Source organism: Ambystoma mexicanum, chromosome 1q, assembly GCF_040938575.1.
Source record: "Ambystoma mexicanum isolate Mex_15411 chromosome 1q, UKY_AmexF1_1, whole genome shotgun sequence".
NCBI classification, from domain to species: Eukaryota; Metazoa; Chordata; class Amphibia; order Caudata; family Ambystomatidae; genus Ambystoma; species Ambystoma mexicanum.
In genome coordinates, this window is record NC_090922.1 from 95,034,749 (window position 1) to 95,048,378 (window position 13,630).

The following is a 13,630-nucleotide window of genomic DNA, read 5'->3' on the forward strand; positions in this document are numbered from 1 at the left end:
AAACGGGTCACTTTAAGTTAACTGAACTCTTTATGGATATTGGAGGCATACCAGAGTTTCATGTGTAACTCGTACAGCAGGCCCACAGGGACATCCACAGCATGCCAGTTCTCTGCATGGTGATCTCACAGTGATTCAACTTTATAAATGAATGCTGGAGTTGCTTGTCAGCAGTGCAAACAGTGCACGAAGGTAAGCGGCACCAAATTAAAAGGTGCTTTAATTGTGGTCACCTTCATGTGGAAGGAGCATGGACTGTGAGTCCCCCCTCCCTCTGTTACGACAGGAGAGCGCCACGAGGAGTATGGACTGCACAGGGAAAGGGAGTAAAATACAAGATGGTTGATCAGTCGTTTGAAGACTTACTCAAGCCCCAAAGTCTGAAAGCACACACAGGCCAATCCACTAGGCACAGATGATCACAGTCCCTCAGTCATTCACTGCCACAGGTGCAAATTAACAAAGACAGCTCCACCTCAGGTGAGTGGTGACAGACCCACCTGGGCTATGAGTCCCAGTTAGGCAGTGTTGGTTTGAGAAGGCGTTGGTGGCAAAAGATTGGAGCAAGTTGGAGAGCAAGGAAATTGTTTAGGGAGAGTGGAGAGGTGGAATTTAGATATGGCGGGAGGAGATAAGGCAGGAGGAGTTGTAGGAGGATGTATGGAGAGATCACATACAAAACAAATCTAACAATAAAACCACAGTTAAATATAAAAGTTCCTGTAAATAGAGAAAGCATCTGGATGAATGTTCTGAGCTTTAATGTCCTCAAAGTCAAGGGAATATCCTGACTTCTAAGACAACTGGTTCCACCAGAGATGGCAAGCCAATAACTTGGCGTCCAACTATGAAATGCCTTATGTGAGAGACAAGCACTGTTAAAAGTATCCTGGCATCCACATGCAATGGCGTCAGGACAAGGGAATCTGGTTGAAGTTCCTGGCCCTGGAAGTAGTACCTGGCAGCATTATGAAGGACCACTTTCGGGGGAGAGAGGGTGGCTAGGGGAGGACTAGACAAAACAAAGTTCCTACCATCAGTACAAGATGAACCAAAGCTTGCAGTAAAAGAGGAGCTTGATCAGCAGATTTGTGAGTTTTGAGATGAAGATGGACATCCAAAGCATTCACATATGGAACGAAGGAAAGGGAAGTATTTCAAATTAAAACCTTAAAATTTAGCACGCAATGCAAGATCATGGAGAGTACTAGGAACAGAAGAGTCTGAAATCTAAGGCCGTGTACTATGTGTTGGACAACTATAAAAATTCAAGAGAAATTCTCTCTTGGATGTATAGAATTCTGAAAACGAGAGAAGCCATCCAGGTGTAGATATTCTGAAGGCAGTCCTCGAGATGATGGGTATTGCCTTCCGATGTATATTACAGGTAAAGCAGGTTGTCATCACTGTACTGGTTCATGGGGATTCCCCATCAATTCCATGTACAGATCGATTGACATTGTTTGAAAGGCTTGATCCCCGGAGCGGGCTTGCCCCGGCGCACTGTGCCCAACTGAGAATTGTGGGCCAGGAAGGAGCTTTATCACTCAATGAGCCAGCTCTGAGTGCCCACCCAGTGTAAATGTACATTAAGGAGCACCCCATGGTTGATTGTATGAAATGCATCGAAGAGATCTAGAAGCGTAGCAAGAAGACACCCACATTATCCAGCGCACGAGAGGCCTAATCACGAACCTTCAGGGTGGCGGAATTTGTGCTGTAGTCAGGTTGAATGCCCCATTGAAAAGGGGACATGAGATGATGTTCCCAAAGGAATTCATCAGAATGAAAACCACATGCTCCATAAAAAGAGAAGGTAAGTAACTGGACAAATGTTCGGTAGACTTCTGGGATCCAAGGAAGCAATATATTTTTGTCTGAATGGCAATGCAAGGCCTGCCTTTAAACAGTCAAAAAAACAATGTTTCCATAAGGGCAGATTCAATAACTATAATTGGAACCCCGGCGAGGGTCAACCAGAATGGAACAAAGATTCTGATTGGCCCTCGCCGGGGCTTTACCCAGCCAGGAATCCCTTGGTCGGGATTTCACTCCTTTGTTCCCCGCTGGGGGGTGTGGCAGCCCCTCAGCCAATGAGGAGGCTCGAAGCGGAGCCATCCTTGCTCCGAGCGTCCACACGACTGCCGGCTGCCATCGTCCCCCGCCGGGGATTAAGGTAAGGTTTTTTTTCTTTTTTTTCCTCCCGCCTCCCCTGCACACAATCCCCTCCCCACCCTCCGAACCCCACTTACCTTCGTATTTCTCCTTTTCGGGAGCGGATGCATTGGAAACACTTCTGTTCCCAGCGCGTCCGCTCCCAATGGCCGCAATGGAAAGGGAAAACGGACTTCGTTTTCCCTTTCCGGCGGCCATTTCCTTTCACATTTTTTTTCTTTTCTGTTCCGAAACTCTGCAGCGTTTCGGAACAGAAAAGAATGCTATTAGTACCCCAGTCTTGCGGGATGGGGTACTAATCACAATGTGCCCCTCGCCACAGGGACATTACCTGACTCGGTAATTCCCCCACGGCACGTGGCGTATTGCTTAATTGAAGATGAGCAAAACTAAAGCATGCTTCATCCAGGACAAATATTATTCATGTATGGTACTTGCCATCAAGGCTGATGGCTAAGATCAGTGCTTTAAGTCGGCCGGGGCCTGCTGGGGCCGGGCCCCGCCAGTCTCCAAAAAGTGGCGCCCCCCCCGGTCCCACCACGCCATGGCAGGACGCATTATCCCGCCACGGCCGCAGCCACGACGGGAGATGAGCCCGCCAGTGTAACGTTAGGCAAGTGGACAGAAGTGCCAGCCAGCCACAGCGTCGCTGAGGCTGGCTGGCACTTCTGTCAGTCACTGTAACTTCCCTGATGACCCCCCATCTGAGGGGTCATCAGGGAAGTTACAGTTCCTTTGTTTGCCCTCGCCAGGTCACTGACCCTCAGTGAACCTGCGGGCTCCATGATCTAATGTGCAGATTATGTCACGGAGCCCGCGGGTTCGTAGAGGGTGAAAGACGCCTCGGGCTCAGAGCAGAGATCACAGAGCCCGAGGCACCTTTCTCCTTTGGCAAATCTTTACAAAAGATGCCTTGAAATGTGTACGTTTCAAGCCATCTTTTATAAACGTAGAAATATTTCTACGTTTATAACAGACGGCTTGAAACGTACACAATTCAAGGCATCTTTTTATAAAACTTGGGTTTTGTCCGTCCTCAACGCTTTATAAAAGATGGCTTGTACGTTTCAAGCCATCTTTTATTAACATAGAAATATGTTACAAATGTCTATGTTTATAAAAGGTGGCTTGAAAAGTGCACAAACCATAGTAAGGTAAGCACACACGTGAGCGTAACTTACTATGGTTTGTACACTTTCAAGCCACCTTTTATAAACATAGAAATATGTAACATTGCTATGTTTATAAAAGAAGGCTTGAAAAATACACAAACCATACTAGTACGCACACAAATATATAAATGCTCTACTACATTTATATATTTGTTTGTGCACCCTATGATTTGTGCACTTTTAGGCCACGCCCCCAGCGGATGCCACGCCCCCAAACGAGCCCCCCCCCCCCCTCAATTTCTTACCCCACTTAAAGCACTGGCTAAGCTTCATCCAAAATATCAAAATCGGACCAAACTGAATGGCATTTAATGCCCATAAACTTGGTAGAAGAGGAAACAGGCGGAATATGGTTGATGTTGGCGAAAAAAATACAGGCATTTTTCATTTGAATCAAGAGCAGGTTTGGGATATGTTGGATTCTGAAGAGTATCTGGAATAGAAAACAAAGTCTTTGGTTTACTTAAAGACAAGTCCATCAGATTTGCTGTTGTAAAAATGTTATAGCCAAAATGAGTACTCTTTTTAATAAGGTAATATTCTCTGCCAAAGGCTTTGACCTCCAGAGCTTTCCAGAACTTACATCTGAAGAGTACCAGTGATGTGACGGCTTTTAACCAATATGCTTGCACTGGATGGGTGCAATAGAATCTATAACGTTGGAAATGTTTTCATTAACTTTTTAAAAAACGCTTAATTTACTTTTGAGGACACCTCATCGATGAGAGGATCTATGCAAGGCAGTGGTTGTCCACTCCTCAGTGATAACTTTTACGTTCTGTTTTAACATAACATTTATCCTCACAATAAAACATTTTAAGAAAAAATTACAAAAGACAATCAGTTGGTTGGACCAATCAACATCAACCGTAGATATGTTCATAGGGTACTAGTGGGATGCTACCATTAAAGAAATCCAGTGTATTGCCTTGAGGGAAAGTAGGAAGTGATCAACATTTTATTAAATGTAAAAGAACTGAGCAATCTACCCAATGAAACATGATGGACAAAAGTGGGATCACCCCAATGGATATTAAAATCACCCATAAAAGCTTTTAATTCACACATGCACCTGTCTTGAAATTCATAAGTGCGTCAAGATAAGCAATGTGATTAACAGAATACGTACTTGCTATTTACATTTGTGTGATATACCAGCATGATGATGGTATATCATGCAAATGTGTTTCCTCTCCTTTCAAGTATGATCACGGCTCTCCCTTTACATCGAACATGCTTGAGTTCGTAGTTGGCCCAAAGCCAACATTCTAACCTTCACTCCTGATGGCTAGCAAGACCGGCAGACTAGGACACAACAGCCTCCCTTGGTCAAAAGAGGGTAGAGTTTTGCGGGAGTTAGCATTGTTAATGGTTGTCGCAGCTTACATCATCCCTCTCTGGCCTCTTGTGTATCGAGGTCCAGGTTTCCGGAGATGGCCTCTGCTTTGGCATGTAGACGAGCAGGATGATAGTTAATGATGAAATCGAACTGAGAAGAAGAGGTGCCAGCATGCCTGTCTGGCTGTCGCGCACATCATGGTTTTAAAGGCCAAAAGACTGTGATGGTCCGAAAACACTGTAACGGTATGACGGGCACCCAGTTGATGGTGCCGCCACTCTGTGAAAGCGTCCTTGAATACCAATAATTCAATTTCTGTTACATTACAGGAATTAAAGGCAACAGGGTGGATGTCGCCGGTGTCGAAATACCGCTGGGAGAGGGTGGCTCCCGCCGCAATGCCGGAAGCATCGGGTTCAACAAAAAATGGGAGATCGGGATTAGGATGCTGCAAGATCGGGAAGGTGGTGAATGCCGCCTTAAGGGCGTTGAAGGCCACTTGAGCCTCAGTACTGCAATGAAAAGGCATCTTAGAGCAACAGAAGAATAGGAATGGATGAAACAACAGTAAAAGTCAGAAAAACCAAGAAAAGACTGTAAGGTGGGTACCGGACAGTCGAATACGGCTTTGACTTTAGAATGGTTCATTCGAACCCCATGGTTTGTTAGATCATATCCCAAGAACTTGACCTCAGTGGAATTGAAGACACATTTTTCAGCTTTGACAAAAAGGTGGGGCTCCCTTAACCACTGAAGAACAGTACAGACATGTGTCATGTAGTTCGTAGGTGGGTGAGTAGACTAGGGTTTTGTCAAGATAGATAATGACATATTGGTCCAGAATGTCACGGAAAACGTCATTTATTTATTTATTTATTTGGATTTAATAAGCGCCCAGCGGCCCGGGGGCATCGTGGCGCTGTTACAGAATATTCACTTGGTGCATGGTATTAAACAGTGGTTACAGGCAAAAAACATGTGTATTATTACAATAGAGAAGGGTGTTCTGTGGTTACAGTGGAACAGTGCGGGAGGCATTAAGGAAGGTACATAGTTTAGTTGAATAGCGTTGTTTTTAGCACTTTTCTGAATGTGAGTAGGGATTCTTCATTTCTAAAACTGGAAGGAAGTGCGTTCCAGGCTTTAGGGGCTAGGACTTCAAAGCTGGTTCCACCGGCTTTGGCTCTGTTGAAGGTTGGGATTGAAAGTTGGTGTGCGTATTTGGTGCGTTTAGGTCTGTGGGTTGGCACTTGATGTATTCTCTCTGTTAGATAAGCTGGTGCTTTTTGGGCAAGGCATCTGTGTGTGATTCTGAGGGCTTTGAATGTTATGCGCTTTTTGATGGGGAGCCAGTGTGCATCTTTTCTTGCCTGGGAGATATATTCTCTCTTGGGAATGCTGAGGGCTGCTCTAAGGGCATTGTTTTGTGTGATTTGCAGTCTGTTGATGTTGTTCGCGGAAGTGCCAAGGAGTAGGATGTTGCAATAATCCAGTTTTGCGCCAATAGTGGCTCTAGCAATGTTTAGGCAGTTCTTTGGCGATAGGTGAGGTTTCACTGCATTAATGATCTTTGAGGTGAGGGCTACTGAGGATGAAATGGCGCTGACATGTCTATTCATGGATAGAGTGGAATCCAGGTAGACGCCTAGGGTTTTTACTGCAGATGAGGTAGTGATGACTGTGTCTTCAATGAGGAAGGAGTTATAGTAGTTGTCTAGTCTTTTTAGGGCTTCTTTGGGGCCTACCAACAGTATTTCGTTTTTTATCCGTTTAGGTATAGGCCTTGGGCCACATATAATATTGAAACGTGGCAGGGGCGTTGCAAAGGTCAAATGGGTCTTGAATGCCATTTTCCATTCGTCCCGTCTCTGATTCGGACCAGATTATAGGCCCCACGTAAGTCAAGTTTGGTAAATACGACCAAGAACCCAGCTGACCCTGATGGCATTCAAGGCCCTGTAATCAATGCATGGTCTCAGGTCTTCTTCCTTCTTAGGGACAAAGAACAAAGGAGAGGTAGCAGGAGACTTGGATGGACGAATGAATTCCGAGATGAGAGCTTTGTCGATGTACTCGTTTAGCTCTTGATCCTCTTTGATCTTGAGGGAGTACACTCAACCGGAAGGGATCTTGGAGCCTGGGAGCAGATCAATGGGACAATCATAGGGGCGGTGTGGTGGCAACTGTTCCCCCCACCCTTCCCTTGTTGAAGACATCCATAAAGGAACTGCACTCAGACGGGATCAAGGAAATTGAGCCAATCAAAGGGGTGGCTTTGATGAATGCCTGACATGGTGCATTCCGTGCGACTTCATAGAAGTGGAAACAATGAGTGTTGAAAAAGGGCAAAGGGAACTGTATCTCCTGTGACTCATAGTCGAGTCGATAGCAGGGTTATGTAGCTTTAGCCATGGAAGGCCATGGATCACCCTAAATTGGGGTGCTATGATCAGGTCGAAGGAAAGGTACTCTGAATGTCTGTCGTCGGTGTTCATACATAGCGAGATGGTCTGCTCTGTTACGAACCCAGAAACCAGTGCAGTGCAGTTAACAGCATTAACTTCTTCTGGTTTTGATTTGAAAACGAAAGGAACCCCAGAATCACAGTCAAACTGTATATCCATATAGTTACCCGTGGCAACTGAATCAACGACTGCATGGGCCCGTAGAGGGTTGGTGGAGCATACCACCAGTGACATCGAGAGACAGAACGGAGAGGAAACAGCGGCAGTGTGGGAGTCCAACAGGAGCTCACCTGGCAGAGGGACCCCTTCTATTGCAGGGCCCTGGGGTTTTCCGGTTTACGGATAGGTTTCTTTAGGCGGTTATGCAAGAAATGCTCCGAAGAACCGCAGTACATACAGAGGTTGTTCTTGTGCCGATGTTCTGTCTCGGTGGTGGTCACTGGACCGCGAAGGGCTCCTATCTGCATAAGTTCGGAGCCTGCTTGAGAATGCAGAGAAGTGTCAAGATGTGATGCTGTTGGGGGTGTAGGCCTCTTTTCACCCCTTCCCTTGGCTCGCCGAGCATCGATCTGGAGCACTAAATCCAACAATTCCAGGAAACCCGTTGGAACTACCGGGACCGTCACTAAGGTGTCCTTTAAGTCATCTGAGAGGCCCTTATAGAACACGGCCGCCTTCTTCTCTTCGGGCCAGCCAGTCTTGGCAGCCAGCTGATTGAACTTTGCGAGGTAGGCCAGTAAAGGCGTGCCCCGTGGTGGAGATTCAGGAATTCCAGATCTGTAGCTTGTGTCATTGCTGTAATTAAAGCATTGCAGTCGTACAAAAGATAGCTATTGGATTCCAACAAGGGGTTAGCCCGAGCGGCCGCAGTGCTGGTGAGATATGACAGAACAAATGCCACTTTTGTGTTGGAATCAGGGAAAGATGCAGTACGACACAAAGAATTTAGTTTTCACTGATTTATAAATGTTCGATAAGACCTGGGATCACTGGTAAACCACTCAGGTGGTGCTAAGGGAAATTGAGTAGACATGAGGACCGGCATTGGTTCCTGCCTGGGTAAAGGGTAACCCAACCCGGATACCATAGCGCCTGTAGGTTCGTCGCCCTGTGTTTGAGACTGCAAGATCCTGTAGGGAATCGATCCAATGATGTAAGGCATCATGAGCGGAGGACATGTTACTCCGTAGATCAGAGTCCATTTGCATGAGAGTAGCAAGAGTATCGGATGCGTCCATGTCTTCTGATTCTGTCTGTACTCACCAAATCCCCGGCCAAGTGTTCAGAGTGGGTACCGCTACGCCATATAATCTGGGCCAGACCAGGCCCAGGTCTCCTCACTGAGGGAGATCCTTCCTTTGATATGCCTCTCTGCTGTTTGGAACTCACAAGGTTCAGAGGGGTAAATCAAATGAGAGCGGGCAAACACTGCCAAGATGCCAGGCTGTAAAGAAAAAGAAACAGTTTAGGACAAGATTATTTGAAGTTACCAATAGCACAATAGTGACTGGAGGGGTAACCTACTTAGAGAAGCATGGGGCCTTGCCTAAATTTGGGCGACGTGAAGCACGCTCTCCAACCCTGTTTCTTCCCACAAGAGAACACACAGAGATATGAATGCATTCCTTCCCACTGGAGAACACAAAGAGATATGAATGTATTCCTTCCCACTGAAGAACACAAAGAGATATGAATGTACGGTTCCTAACACCTAATGCCAAGACAATAGAGCAGACAAAAGCATGGGGTATTACCGGAAGTTTTGTTGTTTGGATAGTATATGAACTTTGTTGCAGGAGGCAGTATTCCAAAAAGTAAACAACGTAAGGAAAGGGGAACTTGGCAACGGCCTAAACCCGAACGGCACAAAGGACGTGCTAGATTCGGGTTGGTGCACCATGAGGTCACTGCAGAGCGTCCAGGTTTTGCACACTACTAATCTTGTGTAGGTATTCCAAAAGAATAGGTGTAAGAGGACAGTACTTGCGGGAGCGAAGAGAGCATCCGAGATCAGGTAGGTTGGAATGGGAAAATCCAAGGTTACAAACAAATCTGAATTGGCACGCAGTGGCAGGTCGAGGGACAGTCAGAGTTTTGTTACTGTGCAAGCAAAGTACAAAGATGTTTCTGACAGGCAGCAGACAGTCTGGGGGGACAGGCAAAGAGTTTGATAATACGTGGTCACAAACAGAGGCAGAATCACAAGGCAATCAGGCAGTCCGGGTACACAGAGCAAGATCAAAGCTTCAGAGGTTGAGTTGGGATACGTGAACTACAATAATATCAATCAGAAGCACTGTTCCAGCTAACGGAGAACGTTTTATGCTAGTGCAATGGGCGGAGCGTACCGTGCGGAACCAGACGGGGCAATTACATGATCGTTCCGATGCATACGTGGTGCTGCAATCGAATGCAGTGTCGTCAGAGAGCATCTGTGCACGGCATCACAGTGGCAACCTCCACCGATGGTAGAAAGGAGAGGCCGTGGAACGGAGCAAACGAGGCACACGTTTCCTCCGAAAAGGACGTTGGGACTGTGACACTTTGTCATGGCTATGGGTCTTTGTCTTAGTCCTGGATTGGCCATGGAGGCGATGGCCACACAACAGTCTTTGTCCTGGTTCGAGGTGACCGACGCAAGCCAGCTACGGGAGGAAACCCTTCTAGGGATCCCTGTCTGCTTGGCCTATGGATTTCTTTGTAGATTAGGTGGTTAGGTACTCTCACCACTACCGCGTTCTTTTAGGTAGATAGTACCCACCCTCCCAATCCCAAACTAGATTCTGAATATTAGCAACATTTCTTTATTTGGGTTAGTCGCATCACAACTCTCTCCAGGGTCTGGGCTAGAGCTCCCAGTTGGCTTCACTATCCCTGCTTAGGGATTTAAAGTTTGGCCACCTGCCAGTCTCTGGTCCCGGGTTCTCAGCAGGCTTCTGAACCTTGTCTGGCCTTTCCAACTGGGTTCTCCTAAGCTCAGGCTCCAATGGCTTGGCCATCTCCCTTTCCCACTCCCTAACGCAGGTTCTGCTTTCATATTTCACCTCCTTCTGGTATTTCCCCTCACTCTCTGGCCTTTTGGGTTTGGCAAGCACAAGTTCTGCTCACCTTGGTCACCCTCTGTAGTTTTCCTCACTATAGAACCACTCTATCTCATGGAGTTATCTTATTGCCCAACGCTCCAGGTGGATTGTGCCTCTTTTTAGTTTTGGCTTTTGGGTGGCAGCGCCACCTATAAGCTGAATCTATTTCATTTGAGTACAGCTAGGTAGAAATTGCATATTAGGAGGGACACAAAGCTTGTAGGTGTTTACCCACCCATTGACTTCCATGGCCATGCTGATCCCTGTGGCCCTTCCCACCCACTTACTGCCACTCCATGCCCAGAGCACACCCTGCTGGCATCACTTTGAGGTAGCTTTTTTAAGCCTTACCATCAAACTTTGTGCTCAAAGTGCCTGCCAGTGTTTTTTCAAAACAGTCTTCTGAGAGTTAATGACTTAACTGGAGCTGTAAACTAGCTACTGGTTTAATAAAAAAAACATCTTAACAAGGTCTGCCTTCACCCACTCGATTTATAAGAACTCTGTTTGTCCTTCACTGAAGTCTTGTTAAAAACAAACATTGGCAAAGCCAACAGTTTTGATTTGTGTATATGTATTGGGATTTGCCAGGCACTGTTGTTATAAGCCAAAATTGTTGCCATTGCCAAAGCTTGGTGTTGTAGGTGCTGATAGAGTGATTGAGATAATGAGGGATCTGATGTGTTGCTTCATTTGCGTTGCGCATGGCCCTGGTTCAATAGTTCCCCCTTCTCTCCTATACCTGTGCATGATGTGAGGCACGAGACACTGGAAGCGGAAACAGCCAAATGGCTGTCCAAATTGGTAGATATTTCCCTCAATTTACAGACATGTTTTGTTAGGATTAGTGCTGTGACCAGTAAAAAGAACAAAATTTAACTTCCATTAATCGCTCAACAGGGTTTCTTACTGAATCGCTATCACAGACATGCTTCATAGTTAAACTTGTGGGCATTCTTCTGCTCCCAAAATGCTGTTTGCTTTTATGCAATTTCGCCAGGCTTGTGTTCCATGAAAGGATGTAAACTGGCCTGTGGCCCTGCCCCTCGACCCAACAATGACTAGTATGCACGCGGGCATGGTTGATCCTGCGTCTTGGCAGGGGACCTGAAAGCAGATCTTTCAAATGCCCCCCCCCCCCACACCCCCGCTCACCTTCAGCTGGCCCTGACACTTGTGTTCTGATTGTCCCTGTACCACTGCGGCTGTCAATGCACATGGGACTCTGATGCATGCGTGTTTGCGTGTCTGAGTTGCTGGTACCATGCCTGGGAGTTGTAGTGGCAAAACCAGTTGCCTCTGTCTCAGTTTAGCAGTGACCTTACCCTAAATCCAGTGGCAGCCATTACCGCAGATATTGCAGACACAAGTGGATTTACACTGTTGTCGTGGTACCTGAGCTGTGTCTCTGGTGTTATTTTAATACCCTATGTCATCTGTTCTGTTTCCAGATTTGTATGCAGGGCTCACGCTGGCGATCTCCATCCTGGGGGCCTTGGCGGCACATGGCCTGGTTATGCTGAGCCTCTTCTTTGCCAGTGAAATTCTTCCCACGGTGGTCAGGTGAGCTGGTGTTTTTGTGTTCCTGCCTGTGAGTTTAGAGGGGCAAGCAACCACACCCTTACCACAGGGGAGAAAGGAGCGGGCAGGCCTATGAGATATCGAACCTTCTTTCACTGACAAGATGCTCGGTGTATACCGAGTTGAAGCTGCCAACAGAACACCACTCCTCTCACTATCCTACTCCCGCTTCACCTACTAACCCATCCCACCTTCTCGTTTGCAGATCTGCCAGAGCGCCTGGGGACCAACTCCGTTGGTGACGGTGCGCGGTACAAATACCTTTAACATTTACCAAGATCAGGCACTTCAGTGTACTTGCATTCATTCCCATTTCAGTTGTCTCAGTCATTCCTATGTCACTCACCTCAGTCACTCAAAAGGTTAGCATTCATTCCAACTTCACTGATTACCTGCACTCAGGGGACTGTAACCTTACGGATGTTTTGGACTACAAATCCTGCAAGCCCTAACTAGCATAGTCAATGGTGAGTGATCATGGGAGTCGTAGTCCAAAACATCTGGACAGCTGCCGGTTGCAGACCCCTGGCCTCCACCTTATTGGTCACATGTATTGCCGCCTATGCTTGTTCATGCACTTCACATGTCTCCTCCTGCCCTACATCACTGGCCGGACACACTCAAATTGTTTCATGCATGCCCACCAGGCTGATTTCACACACATTTAAGTGAGTCTCCACCGTTTACACTCACTCATCTCGGGATCGTCAATGAAGTGTCCCGAATTTCCACTGTGCCGGCCTTAAACACTTAAATCGGTTTTACTTACTCCCCATCTCACTAACCTCAGACACGTTAGTGCAATCATGTTCATTCTCACCTCAGTGGCCTCATCAATCTGCTTAAGTCTCGCTCGTTCCCACACTACTGATTCTTTACACTTCAATGGAGTCTTGGGTATTCCCGCTTCACGGACTCTGTCAAATCAACAGTTTAGAAAATTGTTGGAGCCCCTTTACAGAGAAAGAACACAGCCAAATGGCCTGTTTTCTGGCTTGGTTACCACTCAGGAGGGTTCTACAACCACGTTTTAGCTCACTGTACCTTCCGCAGAGGTGAACTATCAATTTGCATTTCAGTCTGGTCCCACCCACAGGGACAGCCTAGCACCTAAATGCTAGGTAGTTCTCCTATGAACAAGACTACTAACAGCAATCAAAGCCACATGTTTCTGCCTTGTTGGGCATCATCAGTGAAGGGGTGCTTTGTCTTCCTATGCACTGGGAGCCAAGTGATCCGTGTCTGCTTTTGTAATTTAGGGTGAAACCCCAAGCACTGCAGAATTAGACACAATTTTGGTGCCCCTCTACTGAGAACAAACAGGGAGAAATAATCTGTTATCTGGGCTTGGTTCTCGCTCGGGAGGGTCTACAACCATGTTTGAGCTTAGTATACCATACACAGAGAAGAAATGTCTGTTTGCATTTCAGTCTGTTACCGCCCATAATGACTGCCCAGCACCGAAATGCTATGCTTTTCCTAACTCTCTGCTGAACTAGAGTGAGAACAGCAACCCCAGGCATGTGTTTCTGCCTTGTTAGGCATCATCAGTGAGGTGTAGCTGTGTTTCTAGGCGCAGTCTAGGGTGAACTTAGTCTGTTATTCTCACCTCACTGTCTTCCTGTGCTTCTAAATTGTCTCATTAATTCCATTTAGTCTGGAAGAGCACACTTCAATCTCACTCCCACAGGTTATAATCATTCTTACTCAGTCAAACTTAAGGTTTAGCCAAAATCACATAATTCAGGTTATAATCATTCTCACTCAGTCAAACTTAAGGTTTATCCAAAATCACATAATTCAGGTTATACTCAT

The 13,630-nt window shown here is 46.5% G+C and overlaps 1 protein-coding gene across 3 annotated transcripts in view; it reads left to right on the plus strand.

Annotated features, from left to right (window-relative positions):
• SLC22A31 (solute carrier family 22 member 31) overlaps positions 1 to 13,630 on the plus strand; it is a 325,367-nt gene that overhangs the window by 306,789 nt on the left and 4,948 nt on the right. For all 3 annotated transcript variants that reach the window (XM_069635621.1, XM_069635629.1, XM_069635633.1), the window contains one exon: positions 11,686 to 11,797. In XM_069635621.1, coding sequence (XP_069491722.1) covers positions 11,686 to 11,797 — 112 coding nt within the window. The remainder of the gene's footprint in view (positions 1 to 11,685; positions 11,798 to 13,630) is intronic.